The 23559-nt window shown below is 42.1% G+C and overlaps 1 protein-coding gene across 6 annotated transcripts in view; it reads left to right on the top strand.

Annotated features, from left to right (window-relative positions):
* The window catches only part of PIGW (phosphatidylinositol glycan anchor biosynthesis class W), a 61866-nt gene extending 38584 nt beyond the window's left edge, over nt 1-23282 (top strand). For 2 of the 6 annotated variants that reach the window (XM_077295459.1, XM_077295457.1), the window contains exons 2-4: nt 14966-15083; nt 21136-21208; nt 21303-23282. In XM_077295459.1, the coding sequence (XP_077151574.1) occupies nt 21303-22814 (1512 nt within the window). In that variant the 5' untranslated portion in view covers nt 14966-15083; nt 21136-21208 and the 3' untranslated portion in view covers nt 22815-23282. Of the gene's footprint in view, nt 1-12391; nt 14050-14965; nt 15084-21135; nt 21209-21302 lie in introns of those variants that run through there. The other 4 variants (XM_077295461.1, XM_077295458.1, XM_077295460.1 and 1 more) reach the window with 4 other exon arrangements.
* Nucleotides 23283-23559: the final 277 nt, after the last annotated feature.

Here is a 23559-nt window from a genome sequence, read left to right as displayed (position 1 = left end):
GTCCTGGTAAGAGTACCTTCACAGGAAATAGGAAGGGGATTTTACAGCACTCTTTTCCTCACTCCAAAACCGGATGGATCTTTAAGAACTATTTTCAATCTAAAAGAATTAAACAAATTCATCCGAGTAGAAAAATTCAAAATGGAGACGCTGAGAACGGCGGTAAAACTGCTCTATCCAGGATGTTATATGGCAGTGATAGACCTTACCGATGCCTATTATCATGTGCCAATCAGCAGAGAGCATCAACAATTCCTGAGGTTGGTTGTGCAGCTGGGGCAGGTCTACACCCATCTACAATACCAATGTCTCCCCTTTGGGGTATCGGTAGCTCCTCGTATTTTTACAAAAATAATTTCGGAAGTAGCATCCTTCGTAAGGAGAGAAAACATTCTGCTAGTGCCATATTTAGACGATTTCCTCTTGATAGCAGACAATCAAGAAGAGTGTATAAAAGCAGTTACGACAGTACGAGAGCTACTAACCAAACTAGGTTGGATAATAAACTTAAAAAAATCAAGATTGATTCCAGCCCAGATACAGGAGTTCCTGGGGATCCAATTAAACTCAATCAAACAGATCTGTATCCTTCCAGACAGGAAAATCGAGGTCATAAAACAAAGAATAACACAAATACAGGTGGCCCAATACGTCTCGGTGAGGGAAGCCATGTCCCTCCTAGGCATGCTTACTGCAACAATTCCGGCGGTCCAATGGGCACAACTTCATTCAAGGGACCTACAGTGGGAGATCCTGTCAGAACAAACAAGAATACCCTACAATCTAAACCGGAAAATCGTATTGTCACAACATGTCCGGGACTCTCTAAACTGGTGGCTAGATTCCGGGAATCTAAAAAAAGGGGTCCCATGGTCAATCCAGAATCCGGTGATACTGACCACAGATGCGAGCCCATTAGGTTGGGGAGCACACCTATCAGATCGGATCCTACAGGGTCTATGGAATCCACAGATGCAATCAGCCTCCTCAAACCTGAGGGAATTGACAGCAGTAAGGCAGGCAATTCTTCAATCAGAAGAAGATCTCAAAGGGAAACATTTAGTAGTATTGTCCGACAACAGCACAACGGTGTCGTATATAAATCGACAGGGAGGAACCAGATCAAGTTCCCTAATGGAAGAAGCAGGAAGACTATTTCTTTGGGCTGAAAACCACCTTTTATCCCTCACAAGTACACACTTAAAGGGGTCGGAAAACTTTGTCGCAGATTTTCTGAGTCGTCACGTCCTGCACCAGGGCGAGTGGTCGCTAAATCAAAGAATATTTGGAGAAATCTGTGCAGTCTGGGGGCTTCCTCAAGTGGATCTTTTTTCCACAAGGCAGAATCGAAAAGTAAAAAGGTTCTACTCTCTAAACCCGAAAGAGAACCCGGAAGGAGTAGATGCGTTACTACACCAATGGAAATTCCAACTAGCCTATGCGTTTCCCCCGATCCCATTGATCCCTACAGTCCTGAAGAAGATCCGAGAAGAGAAATCACGCATAATCTTAATCGCACCCTTCTGGCCAAAGAGAGCTTGGTTCACTTGGCTCAGACGTATGTCCATCTCGGACCCGTGGATACTTCCAGAGGTCCCAGACCTTCTACACCAGGGTCCGGTGACACACCCTCAGGTTCACAGCCTACACCTCACTGCTTGGAACTTGAGAGGGGACTTCTGCTAGCAAAGGGGTTCTCGGATCCATTAATTACTACTCTACTGTCCAGTAGGAAAAAAGTCACAACTGATAAATACCAAAAGGTATGGGGAAAATTTTTAGAATTCTCAGGCCGAGGGATAACTGATACCGTTCAGAAGGTCCCTATATCTGAAATCCTAGAGTTTCTCCAAAAGGGTCTGGAGAGAGGATTATCTACCAGCACTCTGAAAGTGCAAGTCTCGGCGCTTAGCGCCTTGTTTGACCAAAAATTGGCTGATCACCCCTGGGTGTGTAGGTTCATTCGGGCCTCCTTTACAGCCAGACCATTCAAACCTCGTCCAAAGGTCGCTCCCTGGGATTTAAATTTAGTTTTAAACGCCTTGACCTCCTCTCCCTTCGAGCCTCTTTCCTCCATATCGGAAAAAGCGCTAACTCTAAAAACAGTTCTCCTGATTGCCCTTACCTCAGCCAGACGCATTAGTGAGCTTCAGGCTATATCTATTGACCCTCCGTATACTGAAATTCTGGAGGATAGGGTAATTATAAAATCTGATCCGGCCTTCTTACCTAAGGTCAACTCGAAATTTCACAGGGACCAGGAGATAATCTTGCCTTCATTCTGTGCCAACCCAAAATCCCAGGGAGAAGAAACCTTCCATTGCTTGGACGTCAGACGTTGCCTTCTTCAATATATAGAAGTGACAAAACCATGGCGACAGTCTACAGCCCTTTTTGTCTCCTTTCAGGGGGCAAACAGGGGAAAAAAGGCCACAAAATCGACTATTGCACGTTGGCTCCGTATGGCCATATCACTTTCCTATTCCTCTTCGGGACAGGTCCCTCCACCTGGTGTTACGGCCCACTCTACGAGGGCTATTTCCACATCTTGGGCAGAGAGGGCAAATGCATCGATAGAGCAAATCTGTAATGCAGCGGTATGGTCTTCACCCTCTACTTTCTTCCGCCATTATAGATTGAATCTGGGGTTATCAGATCTTGCCTTTGGTAGGAAAGTACTATCTGCTGTTGTCCCACCCTAGAGGTTCTTTCTATTTCTTCCTCTCATGTACCGGTGCTGTCATGGGGAAGGGAAAAAATGATAATTACTTACGGGTAATTTGATTTTCCAGATCCATGACAGCACCGCTCTAGTTCCCGCCCTATCTTGGTGATGGTGTGTGATTCACAAAAAAAAAAAAAAAAATCTCTTAAAAAAAAAAAAAAAAAAAAATAATAAAAAATATATACACAGATGAAAGATGGGGTAATAACCACTTAACATAACAATAGATAAATAGTCTTAGAGTTAAATATAATTTTTTATATGCCTAAAACTAACTTAGCGGTTACCTTACATTCTCTGTAAACAAACTGAGGAGAGAGGTGCCGCCCCCATCTTTTATCTCCTATGCAGGTTTCCTGTTCTTGGGGGCGGGACCATCTCTCATGTACCGGTGCTGTCATGGATCTGGAAAATCAAATTACCCGTAAGTAATTATCATTTTTGCTGCGATTACAGCTGCAAGTTGCTTGGGGTATGTCTATCAGTTTTGTACATCGAGAGACTGAAATTATTGGCCATTCTTCCTTGGCAAACAGTTCGAGCTCAGTGAGGTTTGATGGAGATCGTTTGTGAACAGCAGTTTTCAGCTCTTTCCACAGATTCTCGATTGGATTGAGGTCTGGACTTTGACTTGGCCATTCTAACACCTGGATACGTTTATTTGTGAACCATTCCATTGTAGATTTTACTTTTTGTTTGGGATCATTGTCTTGTTGGAAGACAAATCTCCATCCCAGTCTCAGGTCTTTTGCAGACTCCAACAGGTTTTCTTCAAGAATAGTCCTGTATTTGGCTCCATCCATCTTCCCATCAATTTTAACCGTCTTCACTGTCCCTGCTGAAGAAAAGCAGGCCCAGACCATGATGCTGCCACCACCATGTTTGACAGTGGGGATGGTGTGTTTAGGGTGATGAGCTGTGTTGCCTTTACGCCAAACATATCGTTTGGAATTGTTGCCAAAAAGTTCGATTTTGGTTTCATCTGACCAGAGCACCTTCTTCCACGTTTGGTGTGTCTCCTAGGAGGCTTGTTGCACACTTTGACACTTTTTATGGATATCTTTGAGAAATGGCTTTCTTCTTGCCACTCTTCCATAAAGGCCAGATTTGTGCCGTTGTACGACTGATTGTTGTCCTATGGACAGACTGTCCCACCTCAGCTGTAGATCTCTGCAGTTCATCCAGAGTGATCATGGGCCTCTTGGCTGCATCTCTGATCAGTCTTCTCCTTGTTTGGGATGAAAGTTTAGAGGGATGGCCGTGTCTTGGTAGATTTACAGTGGTATGATACTCCTTCCATTTCAATATGATCGTTACACAGTGCTCCTTGGGATGTTTACATTTTTGGAAATTATTTTGTATCCAAATCCGGCTTTAAACTTCTCCACAACAGTATCATGGACCTGCCTGTTGTGTTCCTTGGTCTTCATGATGTTCTCTGTATATACACACCCCAATGTTGGTAATTATTTTAGATTTTTATCACTTAACCACTTAGTGACAGAGCCAATTTGCTGATTAATGACCAGGCTAATTTTTGCAATTCTGACCACTGTAACTTTATGTGGTTATACCTCTGGGACTTTTCAACAGATCCCACTGATTCTGAGATTTATTTTTTCGTAACATACTTGATGTTAGCGGTAAAATTTCTTCCATGTGACTTGCGGTTATGAAAAAAATGGAAATATGGCAAAAATTTAGCAATTTTCAAAAGTTGAATTTTATGCCCTTTAAATCAGAGAGATATGTCACACAAAATACTTAATAATAACATTTCCCACATGTCTACTTTACATCAGCACCATTTTGGAAACAAATTTTTTTTTTGGTTAGAAAGTTATAAGGGTTAAAAGTTGACCAGCGATTTCTCATTTTTACAACAAAATTTACAAAACCATGTTTTTTTAGGGAACCACGTCACATTTGAAGTCACTTTGAGGGGTGTACATGACAGAAAATACCCAAAAGTGACACCATTCTAAAAACTGTACCCCTCAATGTGCTCAAAACCACATTCAAGAAATTTATTAACCCTTTATGTGCTTCACAGGAACTGAAGCAATATGGAAGGAAAATAAGAACATTTAACTTTTTAAAAAAATTTTCTTCAGAACCAATTTTTTTATTTATTATTATTATATTATATTTATAGTGTAAAAAGAGAAAATGAACCACAAAAGTTGTTGTACAATTTCTCCTGAATATGCCGATACCCCATATGTGGGGGTAAACCACTGTTTGGGCGCACGGCAGGGCTCAAAGTGAAGGAGCGCCTTTTCACTTTTTCAACACACAATGGGCTGCAATTGAGATCGGACGCCATGTCGCGTTTGGAGAGCCCCTGATGTGCCTAAGCAGTGGAAAAAACCCCACAAGTGACACAATTTTGGAAACTAGACACCCCCCCCCAAGGAATTTATCTAGATGTGTGTTGAGCACTTTGAACCTCCAAGGGCTTCAAAGAAGTTTATAACGTAGAGCCATGAAAATAAAAAATCATATTTTTTCCACCAAAATGACCTTTTCACCCCAAATTTTTATTTTCCCAAGGGCAACAGGAGAAATTAGACCTCCAAAGTTGTGAAATTTATCCTGAGTATGCTGATTCCCCACATGTGGGGGTAAACCACTCTTTGGGTGCATGGCAGGGCTCTGAAGGGAGGGAGCACCGTTTGACTTTTTGAATGCAAAATTGGCTGGAATTAATGGTGCAGCCATGTCACTTTTGGAGCCCTCTGATGTACCTAAACAGTGGAAACCCCCCAATTCTAACTCCAACCCTAACCCCAACACACCCCTAACCCCAACAGAACCCTAATCCCAACTCGAACGCTAACCCTAGCTTTAGCCCAACTCTAACCCTAATAAAAAAAATGGAAATAAATATATATTTTTTTATGTTATTTTCGCTAAGGCCGGCCTCACACTAGCGAGTTTTACGGACGTATGAGCGCATAAACTACGTCCGTAAAATACGCATTACACCCGGCCCAATGATTCTCTATGGCCCAGCTCCGATCTGCCGTATATTACGCATCCGTAATATACGGTCTTGTACAGCCGTAGAAAATCGCAGCATGCTGCGATTGTCACCATATTGCGCAAAAAAATCGCCAATGAAAGTCTATGGGGGCGAGAAAAATACGGATTCCACACGGACCAGCAGTGTGACTTGCGAGAAATACGCTGCGGTGTTAGTGAAAAGCCGGTAACTCAATTGCCGGCTTTTCATTTCTCCTTCCCAAACCCGACATGATATGAGACATGCTTTACATACAGTAAACCATCTCATTTCCCTTTTTTTTGCATATTCTACACTACTAATGTTAGTAGTGTGTATGTGCAAAATTTGGGCGCTGTAGCTGCTAAAATAAAGGGTTAAATGGCGGAAAAAAATGGCGTGGGCTCCCGCGCAATTTTCTCCGCCAGAGTTGTAAAGCCAGTGACTGAGGGCAGATATTAATAGCCTAGAGAGGGTCCATGTTATTGCCCCCCCCTGGCTACAAACATCTGCCCCCAGCCACCCCAGAAAAGGCACATCTGGAAGATGCGCCTATTCTGGCACTTGGCCACTCTCTTCCCACTCCCGTGTAGCGGTGGGATATGGGGTAATGAAGGGTTAATGTCACCTTGCTATTGTAAGGTGACATTAAGCCAGATTAATAATGGAGAGGCGTCAATTATGACACCTATCCATTATTAATCCAATTGTATGAAAGGGTTAAAAAAACACACACACATTATTAAAAAGTATGTTAATGAAGTAAACACACAGGTTGTTTTAATATTTTATTGCTCTCTCAATCCACCTGAAGACCCTCGCTCTGAAAAATAATAAACCAACAATATGTCCTCATATGAACTCGAGCGTGGGAACTTTTCCAAGGCTCCAGTTCATGAGGATATCCAGCAGAGGGCGCATCACCGCAACTCAAGGTAAGTACAGATCATCCTGCTTTCCTTTCAGTACCCGGGGTTTACAGGCACGAGCGAGTGCTTTAGCACAGCTCCTGGCTGTAAAATGATTTAACCCCCTTCAGATGGATTTACTTCGTGGGACGTGACAGATCATCTGAAGGTATGTATATTGTTGGTTTATTATTTTTCAGAGCGAGGGTCTTCAGGTGGATTGAGAGAGCAATAAAATATTAAAACAACCTGTGTGTTTATTTCATTAAAATACTTTTTAATAATGTGTTTTTTTAACCCTTTCATACAATTGGATTAATAATGGATAGGTGTCATAATTGACGCCTCTCCATTATTAATCTGGCTTAATGTCACCTTATAATAGCAAGGTGACATTAACCCTTCATTACCCCATATCCCACCGCTACACGGGAGTGGGAAGAGAGTGGCCAAGTGCCAGAATAGGCGCATCTTCCAGATGTGCCTTTTCTGGGGTGGCTGGGGGCAGATGTTTGTAGCCAGGGGGGGGCAATAACCATGGACCCTCTCCTGGCTATTAATATCTGCCCTCAGTCACTGGCTTTACCACTCTGGCGGAGAAAATTGCGCGGGAGCCCACGCCAATTTTTTTCCGCCATTTAACCCTTTATTTTAGCAGCTACAGCGCCCAAATTTTGCACATACACACTACTAACATTAGTAGTGTGGAATATGCAAAACAAAGGGGATATGAGATGGTTTACTGTATGTAAACCATGTCTCATATCCTGTCGGGTTTGGGAAGGAGAAATGAAAAGCCGGCAATTGAATTACCGGCTTTTCACATATATCGCGCTGAATTAAATATAAATACAGAATATATACACTCACCGGCCACTTTATTAGGTACACCTGTCCAACTTCTTGTTAACACTTAATTTCTAATCAGCCAATCACATGGCGGCAACTCAGTGCATTTAGGCATGTAGACATGGTCAAGACAATCTCCTGCAGTTCAAACCGAGCATCAGTATGGGGAAGAAAGGTGATTTGAGTGCCTTTGAACGTGGCATGGTTGTTGGTGCCAGAAGGGCTGGTCTGAGTATTTCAGAAACTGCTGATCTACTGGGATTTTCACGCACAACCATCTCTAGGGTTTACAGAGAATGGTCCGAAAAAGAAAAAAAATCCAGTGAGCGGCAGTTCTGTGGGCGGAAATGCCTTGTTGATGCCAGAGGTCAGAGGAGAATGGGCAGACTGGTTCGAGCTGATAGAAAGGCAACAGTGACTCAAATCGCCACCCGTTACAACCAAGGTAGGCCTAAGAGCATCTCTGAACGCACAGTGCGTCGAACTTTGAGGCAGATGGGCTACAGCAGCAGAAGACCACACCGGGTACCACTCCTTTCAGCTAAGAACAGGAAACTGAGGCTACAATTTGTACAAGCTCATCGAAATTGGACAGTAGAAGATTGGAAAAACGTTGCTTGGTCTGATGAGTCTCGATTTCTGCTGCGACATTCGGATGGTAGGGTCAGAATTTGGCGTAAACAACATGAAAGCATGGATCCATCCTGCCTTGTATGGAGCATCTTTGGGATGTGCAGCCGACAAATCTGCGGCAACTGTGTGATGCCATCATGTCAATATGGACCAAAATCTCTGAGGAATGCTTCCAGCACCTTGTTGAATCTATGCCACGAAGAATTGAGGCAGTTCTGAAGGCAAAAGGGGGTCCAACCCGTTACTAGCATGGTGTACCTAATAAAGTGGCCGGTGAGTATGTGTATATGTGTGTATGTATATATATATATATGTATATATATATATATATATATGTATATATATGTATATATATATATATATATATATATATATATATATATATATATATATATATATATATATATATTCTGTATGTATGTTTTAACGAACATTTGAGCCCATAAATCCATTAGATGTCGGTTTTGCAAGCCTGCGAGAAAATATCGCAGTACGGATGCCATACGGATTACATACGGAGGTTGCCATGCGCAAAATACGCTGACACACCCTGCCTACGGATGACATACGGATCACTATTTTGGGGACTTTTCTGCGTATTACGGCTGTAAAAAACGGACCGTATTTACATACGCTGAGTGTGAAGCCGGCCTAAGGGGGTGATAAAGGGGGTTTTATTTACTGTTTTTTTTTAATTTTATTTTGATCAGTGTCATAGGGTCTATCGCAGTGATCAAAATGAACCAATAGGAAAAATTTCCTATTGTTGCCGGGTGCCGAGACCTCGGAGAAATTCCGACTTTGGGGTGCACTATACACTTAAACCTCAGCGCCGTTAAAAAGCAGCGCTGTGGTTTAAGTACCCTTAACTGCCGCCGTTAACCCCTTTCCAACATCGGGCGTAATAGTACGCTGATGTCGGACCCCCTCCCTTTGACGTGGGTTCTGGCGCTGAGCCCACATCTTTCCAGGAACATGTCAACTGTTTTGAACAGCTGACATATGCCCGCAATAACCGTGGGTGGAATCGCGATCCACCTGCGGCTATTAACCAGTTAAATGCTGCTGTCAAACTCTGACAGCGGCATTTAAATCGCGCTTCTGGCCATCGGGCCGGAAATAAGCAAACTGGTGACCCCCATCACCTGCTCGCGGGTCACCGGTGTGTTGGCATGACAACCTGAGGTCTCCTGGAGAACTCTATGGTTGTCAGTGTCGGCTTGCTGTGACCAGTGGTCGGCGCTCATTGCAAGTGAGTAAATCTGCTATATAGAGGCAATCTGAACATTATCTCTATGTAGCCGAGCCGATCGGGCTAGGGCAGCTTGAAGCATGCCAAAAGTAAAAAAAAAAAAAAAAGTTCAAATCATCCCCCTTTTGCCCCATTCAAAAACAATAAAAATAAAATCAAACATACACATAATTGGTATCGCCGCGTTCAGAATCGCCCAATCTACCATTAAAAAAAGATTAACCTGATAGCTAAATGGCGTTGAAAGAAAAAAGTAGAAACGCCCAAATTACGTTTTTTTGGTCACTGCGACATTGCATTAAAATGCAATAACAGGCGACCAAAGTGGTATCATTAAAAATGTCAGCTCGGTATGAAAAAAATAAGTCCTCACTCAACCTGAGATCACTAGTGATGAGCGAGTATACTCATTGTTCGGGTTTCTCAGAGCATGCTTGGGTGGTCTCCGAGTATTTTGTAGTGCTCGGACATTTAGTCTTCATCACCTCAGCTGCATGATTTACGGCTGCTAGCCAGGCTGAATACATGTCAGGAATGCCTGTTTGTTAGGGAATCCCCTCATGTATTCAGCCTGTCTGGCAGCGACAAATCATGCAGCTGGGGTGATGAAAACTAAATCTCCGAGCACTACAAAATACTCGGAGAATACCAGAGCATGTTCTGGGAAACCCGAGTAACGAGTATACTCGCTCATCACTAGAGATCACGAAAAAATGGAGACGCTACGGGTATTGGAAAATGGCTCAATTTTTTTATTTTTGTTTTAGCAAAGTTTGGAATTTTTTTTCACCACTTAGATAAAAAATAACTTAGACATGTTTGGTGTCTATGAACTCGTAATGACCTGGAGAATCATAATGGCAGGTCAGTTTTAGCATTTAGGGAACCTAGTAAAAAAGCCAAACAAAAAACAAGTGTGGGATTGCACTTTTTTGCAATTTCACCGCACTTTGAATTTTTTCCAGTTTCTAGTACATGACATGGTAAAACCAATGGTGTCATTCAAAAGTACAACTTGTCCCACAAAAAACAAGCCCTCATATAGCCATATTTATGGAAAAATAAAAAAGTTATGGCTCTGGGAAGGAGGGGAGCGAAAAACGAAAACGCTGGGTTAAGAGGTTAAAAGTCGTATCGGCGGTCATTAAGGGGTTAATATTGAGCAGGTTTAGTATGTTGACTGTCTGCTACTGATAATACATGTTAAGGTAGGACTCACTGTAGCATGTACTCTTACCTGTGGCAAAAAATCAAAACCATACAATTCACTGACTTTTTTTATAAAGTTCATAAAAAGCGGTAAACCCCTGCACAGTATGATGCACAGTAAGATGGAACCCATTGCACCCTGCACATGGTATACACAAGACCCTACAGCCCCCCCCCCCCCCCAAACACTGTATGATAGAACTCACACACAGTATGATGGAATCCACAGCCCTCCACCCACAGTATGATGTCCAATTAGGTGTTCACATAGTATTATGGCCCACCACTTAGTATAACAATTGTCTTCACAGTATAGTGGTCCCATAGTCTCTCCACAGGTATAATGCTCACCACATAGTATAATAGCCCCCACAGTCACCCCACAATTTCCCCACAAAAGCACTGATTGATAACTAAAAGAAAAAAAAAGCTACTCCACTATCCCTGATTTCCCTGACTTTGTACTGAAGCATTCGCCCAGCAGGTACAATTTAGTGATGTCATCATTCCTGCTGTGCTAAGAGACTCAGATGGGATGAATGATAGACCAGGGAGCAGGTAGCTCTCTTTTCCACAACTGTGTTCATTGGTATATGTGTCTTGAGGATACAGATACTGAGGAAATTGAGACGCCAGGCAGGGGATGGCTGCTTGGTGCGGGATGCCACTGTGTCCAGCTCTTCAACAGTTTCTGTCCGCATAGGACATGGCATGGCCCACAGGCTACGCTTTGCCCAGACTTAGTATTTGCAAAGAACACTGGAAACCCATACATTAACATATTTTATTTATAGAAAAATTACAACAAAAATCAATTAAAACAGATGCCTCTTGTGTGGGAGAAACGTACGTCGGGGTGGAGGAACGCAGGACTGAACCAGTCACACTGCATACCTAGTAAGTGCCATTTTATTGAGTTTTATACTGTACCACATCCATTTATGGTACTCATAGCCGGTGCAGCTTTTTTCCACTTTAGGAAGCGATCCCCATTCTCATAGCCATATAAATTTGTAATGTAGCACCCTTGTATTTTGGCCACCAGTACATATAGTATATTTATACCTATAATAATTATTTTGTCTCACATATGCTCAGGCGCTTTTTTTCTATAACTATCTTATTATAGGTCATTACTATCCCACTAGGGAAACATATTAATTCCAGTTTATGCACAATGCACCTTAACACTATACTGCACTGTAGATATTATACTTGAACCAGTCTCATTATGGTTGTTCCTGGGAAACATATACTTTATACGTTTTTTGCACTGTTGTATCTATCTTATAAACGTCAGCTTGTGTAACGTTACAGGATATTGTGCAAGTGAACAACATTCACATAAGTAGCTACTTTATACTTTAGATAAAGGTGTATTAATTTGCAATATATTTATATGTTCTGGACAGTCCTTTCCTGCGTCTCGCATGAGGCATCTGTTTTATTTGATTTTTGTTGTCATTTTTCTATAAATAAAATATATTGTGTTTGTTTCTAGTGTTCACTGCCCACATTGTCTCGCTGACGGAGGGTTCACACTAAGTGGCACCTTTTGATTTACATATAGCTCTGTGACACTTTATTGGTCATGGATAGTGATGAGCGACTGTACTCGTTGATCGGGATTTACCGAGCACGCTCTGGTGACCTCCGAGTATTTGTTAGTGTTCGGAGATTTAGTTTTCATCATGGCAGCTGAATGATCTACAGCTGTTAGCCAGGCTGAGTACATGTGAGGGTTGCCTGGTTGCTAGGTAATCTCCACATGTAATCAAGCTGGCTAACAGCTGTAAATCATGCTGCTGAGACGATGAAAACTTTAATCTGTGAGCAGTCATAAATACTCAGAGACCACCCGAGCGTCCTCGGGAAAACCCGAGCAACGAGTACACTCATCACTAGTCATGGACCATTGATCTCTTGATTTAATTTAGTTTTTGCAATTGTCATGAACCGGGGTTGTTTGGTTGCCTCTGCTTCTTTTTTGAAGGGGATTTATTTATATCCCAGTTCCGGTTTGGAACTCGCAGCACTCCGGTGCCCCCTTACCCTCAGGTCAGAGATGGAACTGCACCTGGGATAATTAGTCGCCAGGAAGGCTGCATTCTATGTACTGGCTATGGGGCACACTGCAGCGAGGGCGGTATAACTACTCCCGCTCAGGTGGGAAAAATAATTATCAACTTCCTCTGTTGCTGCCAGTTTCCCCCAAAAGCTCAGGACACTTCCGCTGCCACCAGCTCCTATTTCTTACTTAATAATGGGTCAGGAGCCAACCCAATCAGTAGCAATGGCTTAGGTCAAAAGCTTTAGGGTAAGTTTAAAGCAAGGAAAACAACGCTAGCATATATTATAACTTTTACTCCAAAAATGATTAGGCAGTGTTTACAAAAGTATATGAAAGATATTGTAAAATGAGACAATTATCGTATGTACAGACAATTACAAAATAAAAATGAATTATAGGAATAAAAAACAGTTGCTTAAGTAATTTCATAGCACACCATGCGGTGCAGGGGGAGGGGCGATACATCAAAATGCATCACAAAGCGTCTCTCAGCTAGCTCCCTGGACAAAGACTAGTGCAAAATGAGGTCTCCCTGTCTTATACTCCTGGTCGTGACATCACGGAGTGGACTGGATATGTGTTATGGTGACCTGGTGGTTAGGAGCACTAGGAATGACCTGATGAGCAAACTAGTAATACAGGACCAGCTTTGGGAAGTGGGAGCTCTGCTGACCGCAACCCCTAATCCTATCACAACAACTAGAAATAGCAGTGGAGCGTACCTGACTCTGCCTAGACGCCTCTTCACAGCCTAAGAGCTAACTACCCCTAAAGATAGAAAATAAAGCCTACCTTGCCTCAGAGAAATTCCCCAAAGAAACAGGCAGCCCCCCACAAATATTAACTGTGAGTTAAGATGGAAGTCACAAACACAGGAATGAAACAGGTTTCAGCAAAGGAGGCCAGACTTAACTAAACAGACTGAGGATAGAAAAGGTAACTATGCGGTCAGCACAAAAAACTATAAAAACCACGCAGAGTGTGCAAAAGAGACCCCCGCACCGACTCACGGTGCGGAGGTGCCACTCTGCATCCCAGAGCTTCCAGCTAGCAAGGCAAAATCATGATAGGAAGCTGGACAAGAAAACAGAGATAAACAATTTAACTAGCAGGGACTTAGCTTTTGCTGGAGTAGACAGGTCATCTGCAAGATCCAAGAGAGAACTGAACCAGTACTAGAACATTGACAGCTGGCATCAAGTAACGGTCTGAGTGGAGTTAAATAGAGCAGCCAGCCTAGAACTAAACGAGGTCAGCTGGAGAAGGAACCTCAGAACCAGCAGCTCCACTCACAGCCACCAGAGGGAGTCCATGGACAGAACTCGCCGAAGTACCATTCATGACCACAGGAGGGAGTTCGAGAACAGAATTCACAACAGATATGCCCCCTTTTGAAAGGTATGGAAAACCGTCTATTAAACATATCTCGGCGTATGAACCTTGTAGAAGGACGACACAGTTACCGTTTTTCTCTGCACTAAATGGATGTTCATTTAAATCCAAACTCGGCTTGGCTATGAGCCTCGGTTAAGCAGTAATGCGTTTCCCAATTTCTGCTAAGCGCTGAGCTCCCAAAACCTGCCAGTTGGGAGCCCTGTCCCTGTGGTTTCCAGAAATATGAACTGCCTATTTCTGTGAATATCCTGTGTTGATATATTTGGTCTTAAAGGGCCACTGTAGCTAAACAAAGGGATTGTCATGTGTTGCTATTCTTTACTTTTGGTTTCACAGCTGCATACAGGAGGGAGGGGGGAATGGTTTAGAATTACACAGAGCTGGCAGGCAAAGGAGAAGTGTATTCACCCACAGGCAGCTGGGGGGTCAGAAAGCCCACAGCGTGTGTCTGTAAAGCCATGGAACCTTCTATAAGTATACCCAGAACATGGCATGTTTGCATTATCGTGACAGCAATACTGTAGTATTTCAGTGTATTGTAAAGTTCCTAGTCTCCTACAAAGTCCACGTCCCACAAAACATACCATGGCAGTCATGGAGGCCAACAGTAGACCCTTGACTGCCATAGCAACCCATCGGTGCCTCATGTTTGCGTCTTGCACAAGGGGATACTGAATGTGTTCTGGACTGGGAACCGCCACACTAGAGGCATGTAAATGTTCCTATTATACTTGACAGAAGCATTTCAGAGGTAAAATTGATTCAGCTGGGCTTCCATCAGTTACTGTTGCACTCCTGCTTTGTACGGGTGTGTGCACACATCTTTTAGATGTCTATCTACCTGCTGCATTTTACAGGAGGAAAATGCTTCATGACATGCCATCATCTTCTGTCCTAAAACTTCGTTTTTTTTCTTTAGGCATCTGACATTTTCTTGTGATCATCAGATGGACCGAACGTGAGATTGTGTTGCGCAGTGGTAGTTTCTACGGCGGTCAGGTTGCCAGAAGGGCTAATGCATACGCACCATAAAGAGTGTGAGTATTGTGACAATGAAACTATATACCGCAACACAAGTGGAAGTGGGAAAAAAAACAGTTACCTGAAGGACTTGTTTGGTGTCAAATTCCCCCCTTCCAATCAACCACCATCATTAAATGGGTTGTTTGGCAACATGCCTGCATATTCCCTTTGCATGAATAGGATACATGCACAACACCAAATATCCCTTTTAAAAACAATGTCAAACAGGGATTGTGAGATGGAAACACAGTAGGTGCCAGAGAAACATTGGTGGACTGATTGCTGAGTGAAGTAACAATGTGCCCAAGCAACTGCTGGATTTTGAGTCAACTAACACTGACAGCGACCCAGGGTTGGAGAAGTACCAGAGCTGTAAATCATAACAAGATCACAAGTTGAAGTCCCAAAAGCGAACTCAAATATAAAGTAAAGGAAAAAAAATTAAAAATTTTAAAAATTCTATGTATGCTTACTAAAGCCATGCTGGATGCTTACTGACAAATATAGATGTTAGTATTATAGAAAGAAGATTGGATGGTTTAATATATATCAAATTTGCAGCTGAAGACTTGATGTTGTATGCCAACTGTTTCAGCACTTTAGTGAATACAAGCTTATAGAAAATTCCATAGTTTGTATAGAATTTCATGGGTGGTGTATAGAACTTTAACACACCTTGATCTATAATTTTGCAATATTATGTGTATTGTTAGTTGAAAAGTACTTAATGATGACAAACTTGACCAGAAATAGCTAGCTAGAAATGCAACATTCTTTGGATTGCTTTTGTGAAAAAAAAACAAAAAAAAAAAACAACAATTTGTCAACGTAAATTCATGTTTACAGGTACATTTTTTCATTCTTTCGTTTGCTTTAAAAAAAACAAAGTTCTTTACTCACCCTCTCGGAATCCAGACCTGAGTCTCTGCTGCTGCTCCCAGTGTCTGTTACTGTCTGTAGCACTGATGTCATGTTGAGTGCTGCAAATAATAAATGAGCTCAGTGGCTTTGCCTGAGTAGACTGCACAAGCAGCTAAGCTCGCCTATTGGCTGCGCACTGCCAAAGTGAACAGCATTGCAGATAACAATGGACACAGGGAGCTGTAGTGGAGACTCAGGGCTGGACCTGGGAAGGGTGAGTGAATTGAACTACATGCTGGGACCAGTGGTTTTACGAAACGTGAAAACCCCTTGAATGATTTTGTGAGAAGATATGTGAAGCCTACTGGTGGTCTGTTTCTCTTCCATTGAGAGCTCCTTTGACTACATGTTGTGGATTCATATCAACAGCTTCCCAATGCAAATGCCACATCTGAAATCAGCACCAGACCTTTTATTTGATTGGCTGCATGGGCTATGTGTCAGCTGATTATCATTATTATCACGGACCGCTCCCAGCACATTAACCCCTGCAACACTGCGATCAAACATGATCGCAGCGTTCTGGTGGCATTGGGAAGCATGGCGCAGGGAGGGGGCTCCCTGCGTGCTTCCCTGAGACCCTCGGAACAACGCAACGCGATGTGATCGTGTTGTTCCGAGCGTCTCTTCCGTCCTCCTCCCTGCAGGCCCTGGATCCAAGATGGCCACGGGGGTCCTTCCGGGTCCTACAGGGAGGTGGCTTGCGAGCACCTGCTGAGAGCAGGCGCTGGCAAGCCTCCAGCACTGCCTGTCAGATCGCTGATCTGAAACAGTGCTGTGCAAACTGTCATATCAGCGATCTGACACTATACAGTGATATCTCACCCTGGGACAATGTAAAAAAAAAAAATAAAATCACTGTGTAATAAAAATATTTAAAAAAAAATTCCTAAATAAATAAATATTGTTCCAATAAATACATTTCTTCGTGTAAATAAACAATAAAAGTACACATATTTAGTATCGCCGTGTCCGTAAACCTATAAAACTGTCCCACTAGTTAACCCCTTCAGTGAACACCGTAAAAAATATAAATAAAAAACGAGGCAAAAAACAATGCTTTATAATCATACCGCCGAACAAAAAGTGTAATAACACGCAACAAAAGACAGATATAAATAAACATGGTACAGCTGAAAACGTAATCTTGTCCAACAAAAAACGAGCTGCCATACAGCATCATCAGCGAAAAAAAAAGTTATAGCCCTCAGAATAAAGCAATGCAAAAATAATTATTTTTTATATAAAATAGTTTTTATTGTATTAAAGCGGCAAAACATAAAAAATGATATAAATGAGATAACGCTGTAATCGTACTAACCCAAAGAATAAAGCTGCTTTATTAATTTTACCAAACGCGGAACGGTATAAACGCCCCCCAAAAGTTCATGAATTACTGGTTTTTGTTCATTCTGCCTAACAAAAATCCGAATAAAAAGCGACCAAAATATTTCATGTGCCCGAAAATGGTACCAATAAAAATATCAACTCGTCCCGCAAAAAACAAGACCTCACATGACTATGTGGGCCAAAATATGGAAAAAGTATGTCTCTTAAAATGTGGTGACGCAAAAACTATTTTTTGCAATAAAAAGCGTCTTTTAGTGTGTGACAGCTACCAAACATAAAAAAAACTATAAAAACCCACTATAAATAGTAAATAAAGCCCCCCTTCATCACCCCCTTAGTTAGGGAAAAAAAATGTATTTATTTCCATTTTCCCGTTAGAGTTGGGGCTAGAGTTGGGGTTAGGGTTTGGATTACGTTTATGGTTGGGTTAGGGGTGTGTCAGGGTTAGGGGTGTGGTTAGGGTTGTGATTAGGGTCAGGAGTGTGTTGGGGTTAGGGGTGTGTTGGGGTTGGCATTAGGGTTAGGGGTGTGGTTAGGGTTGGGATTAGGGTTAGGGGTGTGTTGGGGTTAGGGTTGGAGTTAGAATTGGGGGTTTCCACTGTTTAGGCACATCAGGGGCTCGGCAAACGCAGCGTGACACACAGACCATTCCAGCAAAGTCTGCATTCCAAAACGCCACTTCTTCCCTTCTAAGCCACGACGTGCGCCCAAACAGTGGTTTACCCCCACATATGGAGACTTTGCCACGCACTTCAAAAATAAGATAAACCAGACAAGTCAAGTCTTTGTTGTCAAACCACCACAACCCCTTTGTATACCAGACCAATGCCCTAGCCCCATAACTTCCCTCTCCAAAATCACTGAAGGGGAGCTTGCTCATCTTCTCTCCAAATCACACCTCACCACTTGTGCGCTTGACCCCATCCCACCTCCTCCTCAACCTCACCACTACACTAATCCCATCCCTAACCCATCTCTTCAACCTATCACTAACTTCTGGTACCTTCCCTTCTGCTTTCAAATATGCCACAATCACACCTATCCTCAAAAAGCCATCCTTTGACCCAAGGGCTCTGTCCAGCTATCGCCCCATATCTTTGCTCCTATTTGCTTCCAAACTACTTCAGCAGCACGTCCATGCTGAACTTTCCTCTCACTTTGCATCTAACTCTACTCTCACTTTGCATCTAACTGTCTCTTCGACAACCTACAATCTGGTTTCCGTCCCCACCATTCCACTGAGACTGCCCTGACCAAAATTACTAACGACTTACTTACAGCCAAAGCTAACAGACAATTCTCTATACTCCTCCTTCTAGACCTGTCCTCTGCCTTCAACACAGTTGACCACTGTCTCCTACTACAATCCTCTCTTCCTTTAGTGTCAAAGACCTTGCCCTATCCTGGATCTCCTCGTACCTTACCAACTGCACATTTAGCGTTTCCTACTCCCATACTACCTCTTCATCTTGCCCCCTCTCTGTTGGTTCCCTCAAGGCTCTGTCCTAGGGCCCTTACTCTTCTCAATCTATACACTCGGCCTGGGACAACTCATAAGGTCCTATGGCTTCCAGTACCATCTATATGCTGATGACACTCAGATCTACCTCTCTGGCCCAGATGTCACCTCTCTGCTCTCCAGAATCCCAGAGTGTTTATCAGCCATATCCTCCTTATTCTCCTCTCGCTTCCTCAAGCTCAATGTGGACAAATGTGAACTAATTATCTTTCCTCCATCTCACATATCTTCCCTACCTGATCTATTTATCAAAATAAATGAAATCACACTTTCCCCTGTCCCCAAAATCCGCTGCCTCGGAGTAACCCTCCACTCTGCCCTGTCTTTCAAACCGCACATCCAAACTCTCGCCACCTCCTGTCACCTCCAGCTCAAAAATATTTACAGAATCTGTCCTTTCCTCAACCCTCACTCTGCCCTAATCATCTCTCGCCTCAACTACTGCAACATCCTCCTCTGTGGCCTACCTTCTAACTCTCTCACCCCTCCAGTTCGTCCTTTAACTCTGCTGCCCGACTAATTAATCTCTCTCCTCTCTATACTCCTCCTGCTTCCCCTCTTTGCAAATCCCTTCACTGGCTCCCAATTTCCCAGCGTATCCAGTTTAAACTACTAATACTGACCTTCAAAGCCATCCATAACCTTTCTCCTCCGTATATTTCCAAACTAACATCTCAATAACTTCCCTCACATAATCTCCGGTCCTCCCAAGACCTCCTTCTCTCCTCCACGCTTATTCGCTCCTCACCCAAACGCCTCCAAGACTTCTCCCAAATATCCCCATCCTCTGGAATTCTGTGCCCCAACACGTCCAGTTATCCACCACATTTGGATACTTCAAACGTAACCTGAAAACCCACCTCTTCAGGAAAGCTTACAACCTGTAATGACCACACAGCCTTCTCAACACCATCGGAGCTATTACAACCCCCGACCTACTGTCTTCTTCCCCATAATCCTGTAGAATATAAGCCTGCAAGGGCAGGGTCCTCTTCCCTCTGTATTAGGCTGTCAGTTAGTTTGTTTACTATAAGTGATATTTGTATTTTGATGTAACCCCTTTTCATGTACAGCACAATGGAATTAATGGTGCTATATAAATAATAATAATAAAAGGGAATCTGTCACCTAATTTTGGCCCTATTAGCTGCGGCCACCGCCATCAGGGGCTTATCTACAGCACTCTGTAATGCTGTAGATAAGCCCCCTATGTAACCTAAGAGAAGAAAAACAAGTTAGATTATACTCACCCAGTGGCGGTCCGGTGCGGGCTGGGTCTGATAGGCGTCGCGGTCCGGGTCTAGCGCCTCCCATCTTTATGCGATGACGTCCTCTTCTTTGCTTCATGTCGCAAGTCCTGCGCAGGAGTACTTTATCTGCCCTGTTGAGAGCAGCGTAATGTACTGCAGTGCGCAGGCGCAGGGCCTCTCTGACCTTTCCTGGCGCCTGCGCACTGCAGTACTTTGCTCTGCCCTCAACAGGGCAGATAAAGTACGCCTGCGCAGGAGCCGCGACAGGAAGCAAAGAAGAGAATGTCATCGTGTGAAGATGGGAGGTGCTGGACCTGGACCGCGACTGCCCATCGGACCGGACCGCCCCCCCAGGTGAGTATAATCTAACTTGTTTTTCTTATCTTTTAGGTTACATCGGTGGCTTATCTACAGCATTATAGAGTGCTGTAGATAAGCCCCTGATGGCTGTGGCTGCAGCTTATAGGGCCAAAATTAGGTGACCGATTCCCTCTAATTTCTATTTATTTGAATGGGTGAAAAATGCTCAAAGAATTGACATGCTGCAAATTAAAAAAAAATTCAAGGAAAAAAAATGCAATTTTTTTTACATCTCCCTTACTTTACTGGTATTGCAAATTGCATTGTTTTTCCAAACAAAACAAACGTGCAGAAAATGGCAAAAACACCACATGTGAGCTTACTGTTACTGTTGCTCTTAAGTACTTGCAAAAAATGTAGCTTGAAAAGTGAACGTTAAAAAATATATTGTAAGGAAACCTTGTAAAATTCACAAAAATCCAACCTGGTCAGACATTTCAATGGTCCAATTTTCATTGCAATTTATTTCTATAGATGTTGCCTGAAGTCTGCAGTATTGCCATGCTTTTTCAGTGAATTACAAGCAATTATTTGTTGTCATTGGAGTCCCAGGGGTGGGTTTTTTCAGGGTTTTTTTTTTTTTTTTTAAAGACAACAGCTATGTTATGGTTTGTTTTTTGCATGCCTGTTCTGTAGCTTCCACCAACTAATTGTGTCTTAATGCAGGTGCCATCTTTGCAGGAAAAAGGGGAGTATTTGAATTTTGAGGAATTTGTCTCTTTCTCAATGCTTGTCAAAGGTACACAAAAATCTTGTCAAAAAGTAACTTTTGAAATGTATTTTTTCTTTTTTAAACTTTCATTTATGATAACACTATTTTTTTTATACCATAGATGTCTGGAAAGCAGCTTAAAGAAACATTTGTAACAAATCTCAATGGAACCAGCCTACAGGAGATCTCATTAGGCTTAAGTATAACCCCACTTTGCATCCTTTGTAGGAGTTTCATATTTATTTCCCTCTATCAAAAGTTTGGTGTAGTTGTTTACTCTTGGAAATACAGCCTTTTTCTGGATTTTTCTCTTTTAGTGCTTCCACAAGTATTGTCCTGCACAGTCCTCTCAGATTTCTTACGCCTATTGGTGGTTTGTATTTCAGTAACGTGTGCACTGTGGTTTTACATGATATACAGGAATACTGTTTCTTACAAAAACACATCTTTTACAAATATCTGCCAGACCTTCTTAAATGCACAAATTGAAGACCGGAATGTACCTTCTGTTACAACGTTTCGCGTTTTCATTAATTTGCTTACATCCATTTCTATTTTAGCTGTAGATTTTCCTGTGTTTCCTAGGCGTTACGCCAAAACAGAAACATATGGCACTGGTGTAATGGATCTTGGTGTGGGATGTTTTACATTTGCAAATGCCCTTATTTCCCCTGAAGCAAGATTAAAACATGACGAAAAAACATCTGCATTTCACAGAGTGAAAAAACAACTTGGTGCAGTGTGGCCATTAGTCTTTCTTGGACTTGGACGACTCATCAGTGTCAAAGCAATAGATTATCACGAACACATATCGGAGTATGGCGTTCACTGGAACTTTTTTTTCACTTTGGCAATCGTTAGAGTGTTTTCATCATGTCTGCTGACTTTAATTCCAGCACAAAAAATCTGGCTTGTGGCTACAATTATTGTTTTCAGCTATCAAATACTTCTGGAAACAACTAATTTAAAGACCTTTATCTTATATGGCAGTGATCAAAAAGGCACACGACATGGTTTTCTTAATGCAAACAGAGAAGGAATATTCTCTGTAATTGGTTATGTTGGAATTTATATGTTTGGAGTTCAGATTGGCTCTTACCTTTTAAAGAAAAGGAAATTTGTGAAAGAATGGATAGAATTATTTCTTAAGTTCACCATTTTATCTGTTACAATCCTAATTAGTATGATCATAGTTCAAATGTATGTTGAGCTCATTTCCCGTAGATTGGGCAACTTTCCATTTTGTATTTGGACTGTTGGCCAGTGTATGGCTTGGCTATGCTTAATAATTTTATGTGATCTGATTTTGGTGTTTGTTAAGCATTTGACTCCTGGGAGCTATATTCCCAGTACTTGGAATATAAGCAGTGCTATGCACGGTCATCAAAGGAATGTCTTGCATCTAAAAGAAAAAAAAAAAGTCATTAATTTCTGTCTAATTGAAGCTATCAATAGGAATCAGTTGCTGTTCTTCTTGCACTCAAATATACTGACTGGTGTAGTAAACCTTATAATTGATACTATTCACTGTAGCAGTGTATTCTCGCTCTTTGCACTTATTATGTACATGTTTTTGAACTGTTTGATTTCTTATATTTTACACATAAATAATATTACTGTTAAGTGGTGGTGAGTAACTGGAGATTATTTAATGATTATGCATTAAAATGTTTTGATGAAAAAATGTTTTCTTTTCGTCAGGGTAAGTTAGATTTCATTGCACTAAAGGGGTTTAATGGTGCTATGATGGTAATAACCTACCCGAGAGAGGTCCTCAGTATCAGATTGTCAGTGTATTGTCAAAACACCAAGATTTCTATGTATTCATATTTTTTAAGAGGGATATCTGGAATGGTGTAATACAAAATAGAAAATATGCACTGGAATATTTACTTTATTAGCAACAACGTAACATGTCCACTTTTATTGTCCTAATCATCTATATATTTTAAAGTATAACTTTGCCTGTGTAATAAAGAAAGGATCCATTTTGCAAATCAGATATTTCTCTCTCATTCATATACACTTATGTGAAATTGGGTTTCCTACTCACATCTATAGAAATCTAAAGTACAAATGACAAAACTTGCCTTGTCGGGATGGTTCTCCTTTCGAAAAGGTTGTGAAGACACGAGGGTCAGTGGGTGCTCTCGTCCGCTGGCCCTGCTGTCATTAGACAGGCTATATGGACCAGGGCTCATCCCTCTGAACGCTCACACTCCTTTCCCGTGAGCAGAATACTACTTAGACTATACAGGGTGAGGGTAAAACAGTGAGGCATTTTATTGAACCATCAACAGGCAATAACATATAGTATAGTCCCAGCAAATACACAAGATGGTGGAAATGTCATCCTGTAGAATGTCAAATCTGTATCC

This window comes from Ranitomeya variabilis, chromosome 3 (assembly GCF_051348905.1).
Source record: "Ranitomeya variabilis isolate aRanVar5 chromosome 3, aRanVar5.hap1, whole genome shotgun sequence".
Taxonomy (NCBI): domain Eukaryota; kingdom Metazoa; phylum Chordata; class Amphibia; order Anura; family Dendrobatidae; genus Ranitomeya; species Ranitomeya variabilis.
This window is presented reverse-complemented; position numbering and strand designations above follow the sequence as displayed.